The 21335-nt window shown below is 41.5% G+C and overlaps 1 protein-coding gene across 3 annotated transcripts in view; it reads left to right on the top strand.

The window, feature by feature from the left end:
• The first annotated feature begins 4564 nt into the window (after positions 1-4564).
• GBE1 (1,4-alpha-glucan branching enzyme 1) overlaps positions 4565-21335 on the top strand; it is a 178417-nt gene continuing 161646 nt past the window's right edge. For all 3 annotated transcript variants that reach the window (XM_084506375.1, XM_084506374.1, XM_084506373.1), the window contains exon 1: positions 4565-4719. In XM_084506375.1, coding sequence (XP_084362501.1) covers positions 4619-4719 — 101 coding nt within the window. In that variant the 5' untranslated portion in view covers positions 4565-4618. The remainder of the gene's footprint in view (positions 4720-21335) is intronic.

Here is a 21335-nt window from a genome sequence, read left to right as displayed (position 1 = left end):
CCTAGGTAGTTAGACAAAAGGATCCAACTTAAAGGTTCCGTCTCCAAGCAAGAGAAAATCCTGTTTCTCTGTGTGAAGACAGATGTACTTCCTATTAACCTATGCTTATCTATGCTCCTAACAAACGTGTATGTATTTGTTATGGATGAAACTTTTTATATGCATGAAACACAAAATGTTGAGTACTCTAAACAGAAAATATCAGAAAATAGCAGTAGGCCCTTAGCAGTAGGTAGCAGAAGGTTGCTACCATTGGCAGTAATGACTTTTGAGAAGCATATATATCAGTTATATATACAATAGCATATATACCACCTCCATAAATGCTACGGTATTCTTAAAGGCATCCTTTACTTTGTATCTATGAAATCTTTTACAAAATCTTACTTGAAACAAATGACGTTCTGCTAAATTGATTTTTTTTTTTTTTTTTTGGTGAGATTCATAGGCATTTTTACAACAGATACTGTTTTACATCTGCTGATATTTTTTTAATTGGTATCACACTATGAGGTGTCATCTGTGTAAACAGCTACAAAATATATTTACATTTATTTAATACTCTGTTATATGAAATAAGGACACCAAATCATATTAATACTGCAATAATGCGAAAGCAAAAAGCAGCCATTAGCTGGAACTTTCATGTTGTTGGACTGTGCTTTCATTCTTTTCTGCACGGTAAGTGCAAATGGCATTCCAATCAAGCACATTTAGTGGAGTTCAACAACCCTGAAGCTGGCTTTCTAGTAGTTCAGATTGCACATTGCTTTTGATCTTTAAAGACATGTGTTACTTAAAGCTCTTGATACCACAGCAGAGCAGAAGTAAGACCTAAAAAGACAATCTCAATGAATAATATATTTCTTAAACAATAAATTTCTTATTTATTAAAAAAAAAAAAAAAGGATCAAACCAACAAAAATGAACAACCCACACCCACAAACTAATTAAGGACTATATTAATGGATTCATGGAATGTTTAATTTTCAAGGTTTCGTGCTTTAGTGTTTGTATGTAATCAAACGGTCTCGTCCTTACTAGAAGTGCAAAACTCTATTTAAATTACAGAACTGTGACATGCTGTTGAGCTATAGCAGCTGTGCAACATTGCCCATTTTTCCCTCTGTGTCTCAAAAGGGCCTTGGAGAGTTCAAAGACAGGGATAACTGGCTTGCTTAATCTCCATTCCCAACATTTGACCTGCCTGTGAAGACTACCCAGGTTAAGTGATAATTAAGAAATGTACTGGATGTTTGCAATGTCCCCTTAATGTCTATACTGGAATAGAAACATGGTATGCATCATCACTGACTACTGCTCTCTTTCTGTCCCTGCAGGCTAGAAGGCAGATCCAGCAAACAGCGCATTCCTGCTCTGGCCAGTCTGAGAACCAGGACGGTGGGGAAAATCTGAACCAGTGCCTCAGTTAAACCAGGTGCCTAACAGAACCCAGATCATATTGTTTAGCATCTCCATCATCTTTGCAACAAGCAAAACTGATGTACTGCATGATGTGAGTAGTCAGTTTTCCTTTCTTCAATGCTTTTCAGATCTTGAATGTTCTTTAATCCAAACCTCCTTCTGTTCGAACTTTGCATATAAACTATTATAAAAATTGTGACTATACGGTTATTATACAGCATGCAATTGGGGTTGGAATTAGATGATCCTTGAGTTCCCTTCCAACTCAGGCCATTTGGTGTTTCTGTGATTCTATGCAACGTTTTAAAGTATACATAACTTAATCACGAGCATCCCTTGAAAAAATAGTTCAGAGTGGATTGATATACTACATCCTCACTGGTAACTGGGTGTGAGACTTGTACTTTAGGCATCACTCCTTTATGATCCATTATTGTGTGCCCAGAAGAGTAGTTATTACCATCCACCTTCTTTCCTGTTTCTGCTGGCAGGTAGCAGCAACTACTAGCTTTGTACCAGTCCCGGACGAATGCATAAAGAAGCATTCAGTCACTGTGACAATTCATTGTTTGAACAGTGTTTTTGCCTCTAGGTGGAAGATGAAATGGCAGTGTCCTGAGAGCCAGATTCAGCCTCAGAGTCTCAGCCAGATCGCATTGTTAATAGATGACCACAATAATATATGCCTTAGTGTCTTGAGTTTTGTCCTGGTTTCAGCTGGGATAGTTAATTTTCTTCCTAGTAACTGGTATAGTGCTGTGTTGTCAATTTCGGGTAATGCTGTTAACGCACCAGTGTTTGTTGCTGGGGAGCAGTGCTCAGGTAGAGCCAAGGATGTCCCAGCTCCTGGTGCTGCCCTGCCAGCGAGGAGGGTGGGAGTGCACCAGGAGCTGGGAGGGGACACAGCCAGGACAGCTGGCCTGGGCTGCCCAAAGGGATGTCTCACACCATGTGGTGATGTGCTGAACAATAAGACTGGGAAGGTTGGCTAGTGGGAGGCCACCACTGCTTGAAGTCTGGCTGGGCATCAGGTGGTGGGTGGTGAGCAACTGCACTGTACATAACTTGCTTTGCATATTCTTTTATCGGTATGTTTTCCCTTCTTTTTCTGTCTGGTTAAAATGTCTCAATCTCAATGCGTGAGTTTTACCTTTTTTTCTGATTCTCTTCCCCATCACACTTGGGAGTGTGCAAACGGCCGTGTGCTGCTTAGCTGCCTGCCAGGTTAAACCACAGCAGGGTTACCTTTGACAAAGTAAGCAGATAAAATCATGCCCAAGTAAATGGAACATGAACAGATAAACTGGAACATGAACGGATACAAATGGAATGGTTATCAATTTCCCAGTTCTCACAGGGTATTAAATGTAGCATTTGGGCTTGATCTATTTACAGGGACTGGGGCAATTTGCAGAATTTAACTTCCTGAAGTTTAGGGTTGCTTAGATGTGAGGCTTGATACTGTGCTATTTCAACTCAAAATATTCCAAACAAAGACTAAGACAGGGTCCCCATCTCCAGGGAGTTAGAAATCACAGCAATATTCCTACTGTTTATACAAAAAGCTAATGCTAATTTATAAATCTCTCTCTTGTTTCTATGCCAAACAGCTAATAATGGCACTGTGAACCTGCTTGAGCTTTCTGACAATGAAGAAAACCAAAAAGACTGGGCAAAGAATGAAGCTCCTGTTTCCTGTGCTACTGAATTCAAAGACTGTATGTAGGGATTGCCCTTCTCCTTCCACTTCAGCAGCAGGCAACCTCTTCACTACAGCTGGAAGCCTCAAAGCAGCAGCACAAGTAAAACGTAAGCTATTGTGAAAAACAAGTTCCTGGCTCTTGATAATCAGTTGGATTTTCTCTTGGTTTAGCTTGCCCTGCTAGTTAGCTGTGAGAATGGCAGACACATTTGCAAAAGAACACATGATGTGCATAGTATGATGTGTGAAATACGATGATAGGGTTACTAAACTGTGGTGTAATGCAGACACTGGAATCGCTGCCACAGAGGCAGTTTTAAGATGCACAGGTAATACTAAAAGCAGGTTTTCAGCCCTCACTAAGAATGAAGAAATGGTGGACACTGGGAAGAAAAAAAATAAAAAAAAAATCCTGATCTATCAGAACTTAATACTATAGGTAACTCTGCTATATCATAGATGCTAGTTCTTTACCAAAAGAAACAGAAACTGCTTAGGCCTTCTGCTGGGGCAAGTTTTGTAACTATTTCCTACTTCTGTTTCTTAGAACAGAGAATACTTGTTCTCACTAAGGAAAAAGGACACAGTACTGAATTTTTTGCCTGTGTAGTTGTAAATTGCTGCAAGGAAGGAAATACAGTGTAGTTAAACGTAACAAATCATTTTGGAAACTTTCACTGTAGCCAATTTTGGGCAAAGTTATAAATGAACTGCTAATGTTTGTGACGTGCTGTCAGTTATCTGGCAGGCAGGCAGGCTTGGAAAGCTGCACTAAAATTCAGAGGAAGCCAAAATGGGAGATGAGTTACAAACTGAGGATAACAGTCTCTGGGATTGTTGTGGAAGTGATGTGAAGTACCATGGAGCTGAAAAGTTTGTAAATCATGGCTAAAAGGCATACAAAAGAGGCCTCTAAATATACGTCGTCACTATGTGTATAAATAAAGTATTAATGTTGGACCTTAAAAAGAACAGAAGCGCTGAAGTTTGGCCGAGAGTCAGGGTCAGGCTGGTGAATAGCTGCCTGGAATATTTGGTGGCCTATCCAAAAATGAGCCACACTGATACCAGGCCAACAAGTTCCCTAACAACCTCTCCCTGCTATTCACCGGCATGCATTAGGATCAGCCGAACTCATCTTCCTTTGTCTCGGGCTCTCTTGCCCCCTCTGAGGCACCGTTTTGCAGTGCACAGACGGTGCACGAGCGCTCCCGCACGCCCTTAGGGCTGTGTTCCGAGCTCAGCCTCGGCACCCCCCTCTGCCGCCCCTATCACCCCGTCCCCTCCGCCGCCAGGAGCACCGCTCGCTCCCCTCCCTCTGCTTCGCTTCTCGCCGCCTCCCCATTCAGGGAGGGCAGGGAGGAGGAGGAGGAGGCGCCCCGCGGGCAGCCCCCGCCGGTGGGCGGCTCCGGGAGGCAGGGGGTGCGCGTCCCGCCCGCCCCGGCTCTATATAGCGGCCGTGCCCGCCGCCACCCGGCCGGGGCGCACAAAATGGCGGCGGCCAGCACGCAGGGCCCGCGGGCGCCCAAGCTGGCGCAGCTGCTGGAGCGGGACCCCTACCTGGCCCCCTTCGAGCAGGACTTCCAGCGCAGGTACGGGCGGGGGGCGGCGGCTGCCTCCCCTCCCTCCCCCTGCTCTGCTCTCCCTCCCCGTCCCCTCCCGGCGGCGGGCTGCCGGTGGGCTGTCCCTCCGCCGGGGCGGCCCCGCTCCCTTCGACGGCGACGCCCCCGCTGCGGGCGGGGCCGCCGCTGCCGGGTGCCGCTGAAGCCCCCCGAGCAGGGGCCGGGGCGGGCTGGTGGGGCTGCGCTGGCTGTGAATAAACATCTCCTCAGCCTCTGCTGCTTCTTCTTCCTGGGGCGCCCCTTCCTGCGCCTTTCTGCGGTGTGAGGGGTTCGCCAGGCCCGGCCGGCCGAGCAGCTGCTGGAGAGGGGCCGGGTGTCCTCGCCCCGCGGCTCCCCGCCTGCCCCTCGCTGCTGGGGGGTGGCGGGGAGGCGAGAGGGAAGGGGAGGGGAGTTCGGGAGCTGCTCACCTTGCTGTGCGACAAAGCACACCGCCGGCTTGCTGCTGCTCGGTGTCCCGCTGGTTCCTGGCAGAGAGCAGTAGCAGCAAGGGAAGGGGCTTGTGAAATGGGATTAGGAATCGAGTAAACTGCTAGGCTGGTTTATCGAGCGCTTTCCTCAAACTAATCTCTTAATGACACAATAACAGGGTTTTAAACAATGATTTCTGGCGTGCTTACAGTGCTGTATGCGATGCTGTAAAACACGTAATTCAGTAGGCTGCTGGGGTGCAGGAAGTAATGAGTAGACCTCTTAATAAAAAACATTTATTAAACGATTGGGGAGCCCTAATACCATCTAAGTGTCACACTGTGGATAGCGGTGTTTGCGTTTCAGGGAGTAGCACGGCAGTGCTGAACATGGTGAGTTTGCAAAACTTTTGTGTACTTGTCATGCAATACTCATCCCAGCTTCCAGGAATAGTGTCTGAGATCTGCGTGGTGTGGAGCTCTGTGGTCTGTGTACCAGGCCGAGGAACCCTGATGCCTTCAACTGGCTGCTACATGAAGATGTCCCACGTGTCTGTCATTCTTTGCCAGGTTTTCTGTGCCTTTCCTAGCCCCTTCTGAGATGGGAATTGGAACTGAAAACAGTCCTTGAGTTGCATACTGTATGGATTTAGTACAGTTACATAATGATATGGCACTCGTTTAACTAATCCTTCATGTAAAAGTGTGAAGGAAAATAAAACCTGGCAAGCTGTCTAGAAGCAGAAACATATTTACCTTTTGAAGCTCCAAGCATATGTACAAAATAAAGTTGCACATATAATCTTAAAGCCTATTGACAGTATGTTCTTGTGCCTCTAGAAGGATAGCATGTATTTTAAGCGGTGACTTAAAGCTTGGACCTGCATTTGTGGGGCGTATCATTAAGCAACCCAGTGAATTAATGTGCCCCATATAGTGTAGGAAAGGCTACAAAGAGGCAGCAGTGAATCTGCTGTGAAGGAGTTGTGTGTATTAGCTGATCAACTCAGCTCTTTGCCGTGGCCTTGTGGTCACAGTTAGGGTGGGAGGACCATTCTTAGCATGTGTTGTGCTAGTAGCAATTCTTCCAGAGTAGGAAAGTCAGATGGAAGTGGTACCACTCAACTCCTGAATTGTTAAGTTTCTTATTCCTTCTGATACTATGGGCAGGCCTTCTCTACCTCTGCTGCAGATGACACCACCACCCCTGCCTCCCAAGTAGTATGTCTTTCCACTAGAATAGTTCAAACACCAAAAGTGCAGGCGCTTTGTCAGTTCTCCGCATTGAGTTGTTCCTGACAAAAGGGAGGAGAGAGAAATGTTGTGCCTGGCACCCTCCAGCACCAAAAGTGTTTTTCTTGCTTGGACTGGGAAGTTTTGAGAAAGGAGTAGAACAGATTTGGTCAAATACAATACATATGAGTGCTTTTTGTAGTAGACTAAATTTCTTAAAGCTTATAATGATGTTGACACATTAAACAAAGTAATTAATCCACAAAATTCCCCCTCAGTCCTGACAGCTAGCACACTGTGTATAACCTAGAGAAATAAAAACTGGAGATTTTGACAGAGGATTAAGGATGTTTGAGAAACAGGCTTTTTTTTTTTTTTTTTTTTTTTTTTTAACATATCTGTTGAGATCTTTTTACGATGTGTTGTGCAAACCGCCACAAAAACAGCCCTTCCTTTGCCTCGCTTACTGGCTATGTGTTCTTCTAAAGACTGGAGGGGATATAAAAGATTTGGGCTCTATTTCTGGCTGTGGCATCAGCAAGTTGTTGACTCACCCCTTGGGCGGGAGTCTGCCTGCTGTTTATCCGTAGCATCACATTAGCCTAGATTATTGCTAGCGGAAAATTTCGTAACTTTTTGTGCCTGGCTGTTGCGAGACACACAGCTAACTTCACTATGATGGCTTGTTCTCCTGCTTAAAGCGGGGCTATTTCTGCTGTTGCATCAGGTCGTGCAAGACCGTGTAGGGTTGTGCTGTGTCTCTGAGGGTGTGTTTCCACAGCTGCCTTGGGCAGCCTGTCCCAGTGTTTGGCTATCCTTGCTGTGAAGGTTTCTGTTTTAATGCTGTAACTTCCCTTGCTGCATTTCTGGCTGTCTCAGGTCTCTCTTCTGTGTGCTGTGGACAGGAGCCTGGCTCAGCCTTTTTTCCAAGCATTTCCCCTCCCACTTGCCCCTTTGGTAGCTGAAGGCCGTAAGCAGGCAAGTGCCACTCACACCTCCCCAGGGATAGCTTTTTCTTCTGTAGTCATAAGAAGCCAGCTGTCAGGCTCTGCCTATGTGCCATAGGTGGTAGAAGCTGGACAAGGAAGAAGCAGCTTGCTTGCTTTCTACAGAGGCTGTAGCCTGTCCTTGAGCACCCATGCTTTGCCAGGCTCAAGCCTGTCCTGTTGGAGCTCCCATCCACCTCTGCTACCCTGGGCTGTGCCCCTTCTTCCCCAGAGAGGTGACTGTGCCACATGGCACCATGCTTCAGGCCCAGATTTTTGTGTGCTTTTTTGTTTATTGGGCAGGGTCGGGAGGGTGGTACTGAAGGGTACATGGGCTTTACGTGCATCAGCCTGGGTTCTGCACAGTGATGCAGTTATGCTGATTCATTTTGAGAATTGCCAGATTCATGATGAAACGACTCATGATGTTGCCTTGAGTTCTGAAAACAACACCCCTTTTTGGTTTTGAGGGCTGCTTTCTATAATCTCTCTTCAAATATAATTTCCTGATTTAGACAGCTGACTTCATTTCTCAAGAATTTAAAACCAAAACAAAACAAAAAAAAGCACTGAATTATTGGATTGTGATACTTAAAGGAACAAGAATAGTCTAATTGTAATGCAACACATCACTTTCAGATGTCTTGATTTAAACTGTGTGCCAGTTTAGTGTGTGTATATGTTTATTTGTATAAAAATATATAGGTTAATCAGCAGAGCTGCTTAACCATCTCAGGCAAGCTTACCTTAAGAAAAGTACATTTATCTCTGCTCATGTGACTGCTTCTGTATGTGATTTCATATACATTTAAAAAAAAAAAAAGCATATGCTGAGAAAAAAAGCATAGGTGTTATGATGCATCTCTTTCTGTTGGGTTGTAGTGGAAGGAATGGGAGCGTCTTTCATAAGAAGAAACAGAATATTTTTACATTACCTGGAGTTGACAGCAAATGTTTACGTGGATTTTATTTGTGACAATTTAACGTGAAGGAAGGGTGTTCTTTAAAGAAGGAATGGATGCATAATGTTAATAGCATGCAAGTTTTTGGTCTTCTGTCCTTCATCAACTGCATTTTCTTCTGTCTTAATTTGCCACGATTCACCTGGTAAGCAAGGAAGACATCCTAAATTTGAAATTAAATCTGCCTGAAGTTCTCAACTGTTACATTAGCTCTTTGAGACTTGAATAAGACTCCATTAACATTAGCTTTCTTAATAGTTACTATTAATTACTCTGTTTACTTTTCTGGTAAGCAGACCTTTCTATTACTTTGAAATATGTCTTCAGGTACGCACTTAAATTCTCTGGCTCCCACTGTTTGGAAACAGGTCCCTAACACGACCTTAATGATTGTAGCTGTAGCGTTCAAATGATCTTAAAAGAGATTTGTGGTTTTCATGTCTGTTTGGACACAGGGTTTGTTGCTGAAGGAGATGATGTTTTCTGCTTACATAATGTGCTCTACCTCTGAATTTTTAATTTGCTCTGGCGGATGAGTGAAATGAGGCCAGCCATATATGGTACAGCAAGGAGGAGATGTGCATCTTGAATAATTTTGCATGTAGATATTTAGAAGTACTTGCTGCAGAACTGGTCTTGATATTACTAGTCCTTCATTCATATAGAGGATATGTTATCTGTGTTTGAGAGGGCTTTAAACCCTGATCAGCAGATGCTGTCAAAGCTGCCTAGCCTGGGTTTGGCTTTGAGTGCTTGATACTACTACAACCAAACTTCTTTGCAGTTACATCTAATCAAGCCTTGATACTACTAGCTGTAAGCTGACACTGCTGAAATCTTCCCCTTTCAAGCTGTGTTCTCCCCCATTAGTGGTCTGCAGGCTCTGCATCAGTGATCTGTAGTGTTCCTCAGGTGGCCTCATTGAATGTTCTTGCTCCCAGGTACTGTGAGCTCTTTCATTCAAATTTTCCTTCAAAACTCTGTTTATAGGTAGCTCTGCTTGGTTGTAATTTAAGTTATCTATGAGAGTAATTAATCAATAAATAGCTCCAAAGGAAAGGGATACGAATAAAGTAAGATACATCTCAGTGTGTAGGACTTTACCATAGCCTTGGGTACTTGTGTGGGTGGGCTTTGCAGTGAACGCATCTGGCTTAACCTTACAACAGAGCCATTCTACAAGTGTTGTCCTCCTTGTTTTGTCAGACTTCTTGGTTTATTTTTGCCTTGACCTAAGAAAGGGGAAAAAAAATCTCTCTCTCAAAACTGTAAACTAACATCCATTCAGTAATAGATTAGAAATGGATGTTCTCCATGCCCCTCCATTAGAGGCTGATGCTCAGACTGCTGGTGCTTGCCCCAGTGTGTGGGCCAGAAATCTCTACCTGCCTCAGGACAGGAGGACACCTAGCAGTGTCCTAATAACTTCAGCCATCAAAGTTGTGGAGTCACATCTGTTCTCATCTGCAGACCAGGATCCCCCATATTCCAAATCTCGGGACATATCAGCATGCATCTATAAAACATGAAGTGGTCTGAAACACTTTGTTTCACAGTCCGGATGCCTTGATAGGATCCAAGTGCTACCCTAAAGAAGGGCTACCTAAAATGTGATGCTAGGACCTTGTTAAGCCACAAGTGTGGGGTATGGACTACCATGGCTGAATGAGTGACCAGTGGGAAGAAATGGGTTTCTGGTGACGCATCTCTGGTCATGTCTATGCAAACGGTGGTTTGGGGGTAGAAAGAGAAATCTGTAATTCCTCTTTCCTCCCAATACCTGATTGTTGACCCTGGGTTGTGTGGGGTATTTTGTTTGGGGAGGAAAGCAATCCTTTCATTGTTTGTAGTGAACCATTCATCCCTGACCTGCAGACATGCTGTTCAGAAGTTGAAACAAAAATCTACTTAGTAAAACAATCTAACAAAAAACCCCCAAGTGATAGCCTTTGCATAGGATATCACTGTTCTAAATTGTTTGACCATCTGTGATATGTTTTCCCACAAGTATTTTGTTAACTCTCAAGTGTTATTTAGGCTAAAGACTTTGTATAATTTAGTATGTATTTTTAGTCTTTTACCTCTTAGAACATAATTGGCTCAATTAAAACCATTAATGCCTGTGGTGTAATTGCATTTTATGGAGTTACGAACTGGTATTAGAAAATGCTGCCCATTAGAGTTTTCTGCTGTTACAATGTGCATGTCTTATTATATTTTAGTAGCCCCTGCAACTGCCTTTTTACTCTGCTAACTGTATAGTCCTCAGTAAAAGCTTACTTTTTGAATAGTTCAGTTTATAGAGTAAATGAGTAAAAATGTGCTACTGCACAGCTTCAGTCTTTATATTGACTAAAGCTTCAAGAAGGACATTGGTTTGTTCAGCTAGGCAAAACACCTGCCATGGTGTTTGATCATAGGCATGGGTTGTGAAAGAAAGGGAAGGTCCCATTTCTTTTAAGGTGTTGCTGAGTTTTTCATTAAGACTGGGATGTCTACTCAGTGGCTTTAGTAGCTGGATCAATTAGCAATGTATCTGTCAATTGGCTTAGAGGTTTCTGGTGGTGTTCTTAGATATCACCACTCTTTCAATAGGGAAGTATTTGCCATTCCCCAGTTTGTGTCTATCTACTATCTGATTACTGCTGCTTTACTATGTTTTTTCATTTTTTCTACTTTTAGAGATACACAGTAGTGGGTACTTGAAGAGGTATTGAAAATGGAAAACCATGGAATTAGGTTTGATAGGACTGAGTGGGAAGGCAGCTGTTGGGGTCTCAAAAGTTTGGGAATGATGGCTGAGAAGAATTACTTGGATGGCATCCTAGTCATGGGCAATGGTGGGAGTGAGGTGGAAATCTGGATAACATACATTGCTGTCCTTTCTTTTTTCTTCTGGCATCCCATAAGTACAGCAGACTTCTGTTGAACTACTCAGAATGATTCTAGAGCCATGTAGAAAAACAATACCTGCCGATTCAATGGGCTATATGCATCTGCATTACTGTACTCGTTAGGATGGTCTTGAGCATTAGGGTAAACAACCCTGACAAGCTCAGCCAATTGCATAATTGATAGCCTTAACTTTTAAGCCTGTGAGGGGAAGTACCTGAGCATGATGAACATACGGGTGTTTGGGAGCTTGTCTCAAACTAGCTCTCATCTGATGTTACGCAGTTTTGCAATGCACTGAAGTTTACTTGCTTTATCTGTTGCAGAAAGCAGATGTGATGGGCTGAGACATAAGTGTTATCTGAACGACTTAGAAGAAATAGTAGCGTAAAACCAGAAGCACCAAAAAATAGGGCCATTGGATTAAATAGGATTTCAAGAAGTTGGGATGAGCACATGTGCAATAACCACATACTTAGGTCTTACTGTTATTGGCTAAGACTAGGAGTTGCAATTCCTGAAGGAAATACTAAGATGTTAGGAAGACGTTGACGCAATGCAGCTTGGAACTGGCATTGACACGCTGACACTGAAGTGTTCAGTCTGTACTGGGTGCTCCTTCTCAGGCACTATGGTGCCATTGACTGCAAAACCAGGCACATACATGTAGTTGCTGGTGTGATGGCTTCTTGTCCGTTCCAGGCTGCGTTGGCCAAGTGCAGGGCATGCAGTAAAGGACCCATTATAAAGTCAAATAAAGACTGAGCTGTGACCTGCTGGAGTTTTGAGCCACTCTGAGGGGTTCAGCTGAGAAACCTGCTCTTCATGTGGGACTGTTTGAATAGCAGAAAACAATTGAAAAGATCTATGGCTTTTTGTACAATGATTTGATTCAAACTTTAATAACGCTCTTTTCATAAGGAATGTGAATAGTCTTGGGAATACACTTAAAAGGGAGGCAGTTAAGCAGTGGGGAAGGTGCTTGATAACTGCTTTGCAGGGTGTGTTCTTACATGTATACTGGTAACTGTGTCTGTGTGTTTTACTTGTTCTTACTCGAGGATCTGCAACCACAGATGTCCAGCACAAATCTCGTCTTCACTGGACTTGGGTACCTGCACCTTGCTTGTTTGCACTGGCAATTGCTAGAGTTGGGCAGCCTCCTCCCGGGCTCCAGTTGTTTTTGCTGGGTAATACATGTAAGATGTCGTGTGCATGGTAGACTTTCACTTCAGCTGGTAATCTATGCTTTACATAAATGCTGCTGCTGCTGTTCCAGTTTTTGTGGCATTCACATGTTTTCCATTGAGAATGGGAGAGATGTATTCATAGTGTTAAGTACAGCCCTGGTAGTTTAAGTCTTTGCTCTTAAAACATCCGCTAGTTCCGAACAAGAAACCAACTAATTACATGTCCTCTGAAGTACTTATGCTGGAGATATTGAGACAAAACATGGAAAATGCTGTGCATAACTTGTTTTCCTGGTATTGGCTAGTCAGGACTAAAAGGAGGCATGGTCCTGATGGTGTGGGGTTTGACATCAGTGGATTCTTGATAGGAGACTTGTGTGGTCTGGATTCATGCTCCGCAGATTCTTTGTAGATCTACTCAAGGGCAGGATTCATTTGGAGGAAATTAGAGCTTGTAGCCTGTGCTCCAGCTGAAGAGACTTAGTAAGCAAGGCGTGCCTTGGGTGCCTGGAGCAGTGCAAGTGAGACCCGAAGTAGCTCTGCTGCCTACCACAGTGAGACCCTTTGAGCATCCCTATGGTGGCACTGGGAAAACAGCTACACAGGCTGATGGACATATGGCCTGTGTGACATCTATATCTGGTCATAGTTCTCAACAAAATGTTCAAGTTGTATATTGTCTTAATAGCTGCTAGGTTTAGAAAAAAGGCAGGAAAAATCAGGATATAAGTATTAAATTTTGTTAGCAGGGCAGTTGCCTCTATATACGAGTTACAACTAATTACTCTGAAAAATGGATTGGAGGCCGCCTCAGTTCAGCTACATAGCATTAGCAGGTCTGAAGAAATTGGGTGGGTTCTGAGAATTTGGCCAGAACCTTAAAACAATGGATTATGTGTCCAGGATTCTAATTACTGTCTCACTGTTATTGTAAGGAATAGCTTTGCATTGCTGAATACTTCACATTCAGGTATTTATGCGTGCATCTTCGCTACTTCTAAACTGTGAAGAAGGCATTCTTATTCCAGAGGACCTTCTTAAACTGACAACCTATCTCATGAAGATGCATTTTTCCCTCTGTTCAATTTCGGTGTTTATGTATACACACTTCTTTCTTTCCAGTCTCCCCATTACCCTCTACTTACTCCTGCTATGCCTTCTAATCCTCGCTGCTCCTTCATCTCCTGTCTCTCCACAAAAGGAACTCCTTTCCACTTGTGCAGTGTCAGAGATCTAAAACCTGTCTCGCTGCTCCTTCAGTTTACTTTGTACTTCTGAAGGCTTGCTTCATACAGTTATTCATTAGCTTAAAAAGAAAATAATGTCTTAAGGCAATGTGTCAAGTGAAACAACATCAGGTTTCTGTATTTAAAATGTTTAAAACATGAGTTTTCAGTTTTCCACTGCAAAAAATGTTTCTCTGCTGAAAAAAAGTTTTAAGCTGGAATATGGCTTACCTCTTCTCCAAGTATCTGACAACTTACTTGACACCTTTATAGCACCTTGTGTTAACAAGTTGAAGGCCAGTTATTAGTGATGATTCCTGGCCATGCTACAAAGAATAGGCCTCCGTGCTGATTAGAACAACAAAGTCTGCTTCGCTCTTGTTGCTGTCAGAAGCACCTTGCCAATGAATGTTATCTGGACATTATTTACAATTAAAATCTAGTGTAGGCTTTTGATCTACTTTCTCAGAATAGATGTCTGAAGACCTGTCTAATGAGCTAGGTCAACTAGTTTGTTTGAAATACATTTTCAGTTATATGAACATCTTGAAACTGTTTCATTAACCTGGGTATTTATAATGCTGAATTCATTTTAGTCTATCTTGGTATAGTTAAAAACAAACAAAAACCCTAAACCTTACTGATAGTCTCTTTAACATGCAGCTCTGAATCTGTTGTCTCATATTACTTGCAGGTAGCAGTAGCTCTAATGCTATTTGACACCCTCCTTCTTTCCTTTGGGCTGTTGCTCAGGCACAGCATCCTTCTGGTTCTCATGTGTCCTTATGCTTTTGGTGTGATGTGTTGCTGGGTTTTGTGCTAGCATGTCTGCAGTTGTGCTTAGAATTAGACAGGATAACTTTGAAGGGGGCTATGAAGTTCCAGTAAGGGTGGACCTACTCTCCCAGGCATTCCCCTACTAGGAGGTTATGCAAAGTTCCAAAAACGTAGCCTAGATCTGCAGAAGTAATTGAGTGATGCTTAGTCATACAAAATGAATTTCTGAGGGCTTTCTTAGTTCATAAAACAGAAGTTTCTGCCCTTATGTGAACTGGTCTTGCATTCAGAGAGGGGTTTGCCTCTGTACGTTCTGCGGTCCTTCACGAGAGTGGGAATCCATGTGCTCCTGCTTCTAAGTGGCGCAGACAAGAGGAACCAAAGTGAAGATACTTTCCTTTGTGGTAGAAGCAGAAAACTGAAGAAAGCCTGTTAGAATAATTTTCTAGAGCAGTGTGGACTTCAAGTATGTTAGTATTAGTTCAACCTGCTCAAAAAACAACCAAAATAAGAAAATGAACCACCAAAACCCTCCTTTTTGATCAAGAAAAGGTTTATAGGGGTATGGACAAGCTAAAATACAGACTTCATTGATCTTGAAGAGTAGTTAAACACTATTGTGCGGATGTGCAACTTGAAGAGAATTTTATATATATTTTATGTATGTATATATATATATATAATATATATAAATATAATATATAAATATATATATATGTATTTTATATATATATATATTTATTTTTTTTAATGGGAAATGTTTAGGTTCTGATCTTAATTTGCCCTTGTCTTCCAGAGAGGAAGACGGTAGAGGAGAACTAGATAAAATTAGATAGAATCTCTTTGAGAGATTATATTGGATGATAAGAAGAAAATAACACTTTTGTACTCATCACACTGTTATGAGATTATTACAGTCAGCGTGGGGATTTTTAACAAAGCGATGCTTTCCCATTCCATAAATCCATCTGTGCCAACTGTGTGTGGGCCCAGACATCTGTTTTGAGGGTGTTTTTTGGCTTATGGGTCAAAGTAGGCAGGCTGCATGCATGTGCAGGATGTGTGCCTCCAGGCACTGCCCGTGGTCATATACAAATGCAGCCTCGTCGGATCTAAGGTTTTTGGCTATATGAGCCAAAAGCATTTGGTAAGATGCTTTGGAGAAAAGCAGGAAGACCAAGGGGAATTGTCTGAAAGACTCCTGTTAAAATCATGCTGTTCAGAAATTGCCCATCTAGAATGAATTAATTGCATAAACATAGGAGTCTAGCAGCCTTGGGGGGTACCTGACTGTGCTGTAACTGCTATTCCAGAGAAGATAATAGAAGCTTGATAAATTCTGTTGTATGGGATAATCTTAAGCAGTTATCTTGGATATTTTAGGCTAACATGCCCTGAGATGTTTCTGACTAGGCTAGTAAATCTTACTGTTTACATAATCTGATACCTATTGTCATTGATATCCCTAGTATAAATATTCTTGGTTATATTCCTTTACTATATTATTTTCCAAGCTTTTTTTTTTTTTGTGTTGTTGTTTTGTTTCTGTATTAAAATATTTCAATTTTCGTGATTAGATGGTATATGTTTAGTATTTCCAATGGCGTTGGCTCTTTGGAAGTATATGTGAGGTTTTAAATGAAGCATAGTCTGTTGGCAAAGGGCTATTTCTTTCAATAGAGATCAAATGTGTTCTGTCTACTTCTCATCGAATCATAGAATGGCCTGGGTTGAAAAGGACCTTAAAGATCATCTAGTTCCAACCCCCTGCTCTTGGCAGGGTTGCCAACCACTAGAGCAGGCTGCCCAGAGCAGCATCCAGCCTGGCCTTGAATGCCTCCAGGGATGGTGCATCCACAACCTCTCTGGGCAGCCTGTGCCAGTGCCTCTCTGCCCCGGGCTGTGTGGAGATGTCACTTGACCTGCTGTTAACTGTTTCGTAGCTTTTCTCAGAATTTTTCACACACTAAGATACAACTAAGCTCTTAATTTAGAGGGGGAAACAAGCTTTTCCTGTTATGTTTGCTGTAGAACTTCCTTTGCAGCTTTTGGGAAAACAGAGGTGGTTTTTTTTTGTAAGTTGCACCTATGCACTTAATGTACATGTAGACACCCACCAGCCCTTCTTTGAAGGAGTTTCCAGCTAGCATGTGCATGTATCCAGCCTCCAGTGGGTTCATGGCAAGTTTAGCTATGGCTTATGGAGTTCATAGCCTTAATCTGTGGCATATTTGATAGGAGCTTTCAAACGAGAGGTCTTTAATGCTTGATTTCATAAACATCTGAAGATTTTTTCAAAATATTGCTGACTTCTTTTAATCCTGTTTACAACAATTGGGAAATATTTAAGAAAAAAATCAGCCTTCTAACAGTGTCTTTTAGATAGCAGTAAACAGACTTTTAATAGTAATGCTATTGCAGTGTAATTTGAATGTGATTATAATGATTAGCTCTTTCAGACAGAAAATTGTAAATGATGCTTGTTAGCATGTAGATTTATTTGCCAAACTTCTTCAGATTTTCTTCATATCATGTAAACATTTTGGAGAAAAACCCTCTTTCCTGCTTTTTACCCTGAAATAAATAAATAAGTTCATACAGTTTTAGATGCTGTGTGATTTTGATAGTAGTTGTATTGCAGTACTTTCCTCGAAAGTTACAAATTCTAACTCTGGTGTGATACAGTTTGAGAGAGGCCTTGGATTGTAGTGTCAGCATATGAAAGTGTGATGTATGAAATATCTAACTGTCTTTAAATGTTGCTAAGGTAGAATATGGATGAAAAGCTTCAGTAGAAGGAGAGCTAGTCTGAAGGAAGCTAGAGGTGTTAACTACCAAACCTAACCTATGGAGTAATGATTGTATAGAGTGGTGATGCTGGGTGGTAAAACTTGCCTGTTACTGGTATATAAATTTGACCTCACTGCCCCCAGAACATGCCATGAAGTAAATGCTGGTTATGGTGCAAGCTGTCTCTTCTGATTTTAAGATTTATTAAAGAACTACTGTTTCAGAAGCAGATATGAGAATGTTTTAAGGCCAAAGATAAGCCTTTAATTATAAGGTAACTTCAAATTGACTTTGTCCTCACGGGTTGGCATGGGGCACCCCCCAGGTTCCCAGGCAGCGGCTGGCTACTCATGCTAATGTGCAGGCTTCTCAAGCCTCAAGAACAAGGCTCAGTAGTGCAGACAGGACTTGCATCAGGTTTCCCAAGTACAGTGTCTTCTGCAGGTCTCCAAGTCCCATGTTTCAACAGGTTTCATGTGTGCATTGTTTAAAATTAGATTACTTGATGAAGTTAATGGCTGCAGAAAACTTAATCTTGAGATCTGCTTGTTCAAAAATAAACAGCAGTACCTTTCATAGTACAGAAGTTAACGTGACACCTTGAGCTGGTAGAAGCTGTCTGTAGGTTCCACAACTGGTAAAAGTAAGTCAGTCTGCATACAGAGATGTATGTGTTTCAGCTCTACCTTGTGGCTTTTGAGAATAAAGTGAAAGGGTTTACTAGAAGATTAAGTACTGGAATAGACCTAATGATCATTATTACCTCAAAATTTAGCATGTTTGGAGGCTCTTGGGTGGCAACTACTTTATCACAGCCAGTAAACCAGGAATGTTGTTACTGTACAATAACAATGAGTGGATTAACAATCGTAAGATGTCTCCTGAATAGGATCTACTCTGGATCCTGAAGTTATGGACTAAGTATTATAAGATAGCAAGTGATGTCTCTGAGCATGCATGTCAGCCCTTGTATATTTTGGCTTAGCTATTTACTTTTTTTTTCTTAACAGCAAATATAAAATTTTAGATAAAAACAAAACAAGCTTTTTAGTATCAGAAGCAAAACTCTCTGAACTTGGGCCTTTAAATTTCAGGAATTTCAGATTATGAAATAGTATGTTCCCTTTCCTAATGTGTGCTGACATCAAAGTAGGTATCAGACTGAGCATTCAGCAGCCATCATGGTGAACTTTGAGTGGTTTCCAGCTTAAAATGGAGGTAGCTGCAAATAGCATTTACATCTGTTAAGTGTTGTTGCAGAACATTTTTGCTATAGTGGCTTATGACAGAAGCATCTTCCAGGCCCTATAGAAGTAGGAAATGTGAACTTTGCCAAGACCTGATTCTTCTTCAGAAGTTCCTCTAAACATCTTTTTTTTTTTTTTTTGTCCTTAAATAGCAGGGATTGGTGTAGTTTGCAAAGTCTAGCCAGTCAACGTAATTCAATTGAAACAGTATTTTCTCAAAAATGCTTAGTTCTGTGTTATAGGTTGGATAATCAATGCATCACTTGGCAGGGCAACAACAAGCAGATATTGAAGTAGCTCTCTTAAAGACAGACATTGCCAGCACAGCATGCAGTGTAAGAGAAATGGTTGTGCTGTCAGTACAGCTTATAGGTGCAAGAGTGTGCTTTTTCGTAGTTCCAACTGTTGCTGATGCCCTTTCCAACCTAGACAAAACTTGTGATGACAAATTCAGTGGTTTAACTTCATCTTCGCTGAGGACTTTGTCAGCAAAAAGGATGTTGCTCACCAGTAGCATCTGCTAGTATATTAACAAGCACTTTTAATGTAAAACTGATTTTAGAACAATTGTCTTCATATTTTAAAAGATCAGTGACGGCTTCTAGCTGTGTTTGTCGTAGTTCTTTCAATGTGGCTGTGATTAATTGAAGTACGTGTTTTGATACCACGCTTGTGCAACGTGGACTTTCTGAAGAGGAAATAGACTGGACTTTGTGTATTTGGTTATACAGGTTACTCTGGGCCATGAATTTCAAGGGCTGCTCTTGGTATCATTGACTCTGCCACATAGTTCTCAGCACTTGTTGGCAGGTTAAGTAGTTCTAAAAATGGCACTGAGACTTTGTCACAGTTCTTACTCAGTGCTTAATAAGGTTTGTCCATTCAAGCTACAGCATAGAGCCCACTCTAGGGAAAACAACCGAGCAGTGATTTGTGTATTATGAGGTATTGTGTTCCTGTTTTCCTTCATATCTGAATTTAGAGTTGTACAGTAGTGGCAGTGCTTTGACACTGAATACATGGCTTGTTAGGTGAGAAGTTTTGACTTGAGATTTTCCTTTTTTCTACTGTTTCTATTGATACTTTTTTCATTAAGTGGTCCATTTGTAAACTATAAAATAAATAGTAAGGAAATTGAAGTGAGGAGGAAATTGCAGTCTTGGCAGATGAACTTTATTTCATACCACAAAGGTATGAACCCAAGTGGAGGGTATAACTGAGGGGACACATAGCTGCTTCTGCTCATGCATTGCAGGCTTTGGAGGAAAAATAAAATGAAACTGTGGGATTAAATAGTTCTTACTGAATAAGCATCTGTAATTTAGCTGCTTACTGACTGCCACTGTGCAAGGCATCGTTTGTGTCGTTTCCACACACACACCCTCCTCTGACCAAGTTTCAAGTAGCCTGTTGGTGAGAACAGTGTGCTCGGTTTCAGTACTTAATTGATATGTTGTTATATGGTACGAGCACAAGGTTTCAGTTGACTTTGTTTCTTTATTCTTTAGGTATCAAGATCATGAAAATTGAATTTATGGGCTTAAAAAGACAGGTCTTCCCTCGTGCTGATACCCGTGTTCTTATTTGAATGATGGAGATATTTATTGTACGATCTTTAAATCATCTTCCCAGAAATCATTCAGGTCTTTTGCATTGCAGGTTATATGAGTAAGTCGACTATTTCAAAACTTTTGACTCAGAAGCCTAGGTAGTTGAGGATAAATGCATAACAACATTGCATATACTACTATAAAATTCTCATTTTGCTTTCTCTATGTTTTATAATACAGCCAAGGCAAATTTTGGTGGAGGTCTGTGGGATTTCAGCTCGTGCCTACACACACATGCTACTGCAATGTGAATTTGAATTTCTGGGTGGTCAAATAATGGAAGGACAATGAAAAAGGATGGAGGAAGTGAGGGCCAATGTGGGAGCAGAAGGAAAAGGAATACAGAGTGAAGGTTTTCCGACCACCTCTAGAGACAGACAAAACGTGAGGCTTGCATCTCTGTGAGGAAGTTCCTGACTTTGCAGCTGTTTTTCTCTTTTTCCTGCTATGAAGAAGTGCATGGTGTGTGAATTGTTTGTAGATGGGTAGGATTTTATTTTTATTTTTTAAATAATAGGGTGGTTATAAGATGATTGGAGCAAACAGGTTGTAATTGCAACGTGGAGTGTTACTCCTCATGATGGTTACTGCAGTGACATGGTAATTGCAGATCACACACACGTCTCAATAACATTTGTAATGGAGTATTGCTTCTCCTGGCTGGTTCCTTTGTGCTCTGCTCTGTTAGCTGATGAGAGCTGGTCAAATGCAAGGAACTTAAAAAATTGCATCATTGTATCATCTATATGTGAGCAAGATAACTATAAACCTTCAGGTAGAATAATGGTGTATTTGTGTCACTTCACTAATTCTTACTGTTCTGATATCCTGACTAGATATTGGTAAGAAATTTTTCTTAGTAGGTGGAATTGCTTAACTGCTTTTTGTTAAATTCCTGGAAATAATGCTGTCAAATTCTACAAGAACAGTTTCAGCATTATTTATGGTAAAACGTGTATTTATATGATTTATATGCTCATGTCAGTACTCTGTTTCCCATAATTGGTGGCATTCAGTATACCTTACAAAGAAGGTTTTTTTTTTTTTTTTTTTTTTTTTTCAAAAATCATGGGATTTTTGTATTGTGAAAATATTTTTTTAGTTAACCGAAAGGTAACTAAACTTACAGAAAGGTAACATTTGTAAACTTCTAAATGTGTTTTCAGGTCTTGACAATATTCTGCATTGCATCTTCGATTTGCTGTTTCCATTTGTTGTTTCATTCATACTGCTGTCACCATTTTTAATTTTGCTTACAAGCACTAC

This window comes from Aythya ferina (genome assembly GCF_964211825.1).
Source record: "Aythya ferina genome assembly, chromosome: 1".
NCBI lineage: Eukaryota > Metazoa > Chordata > Aves > Anseriformes > Anatidae > Aythya > Aythya ferina.
The sequence above is the reverse complement of the archived record's forward strand: the minus strand, read 5'-3'. Positions and strand labels throughout refer to the sequence as shown.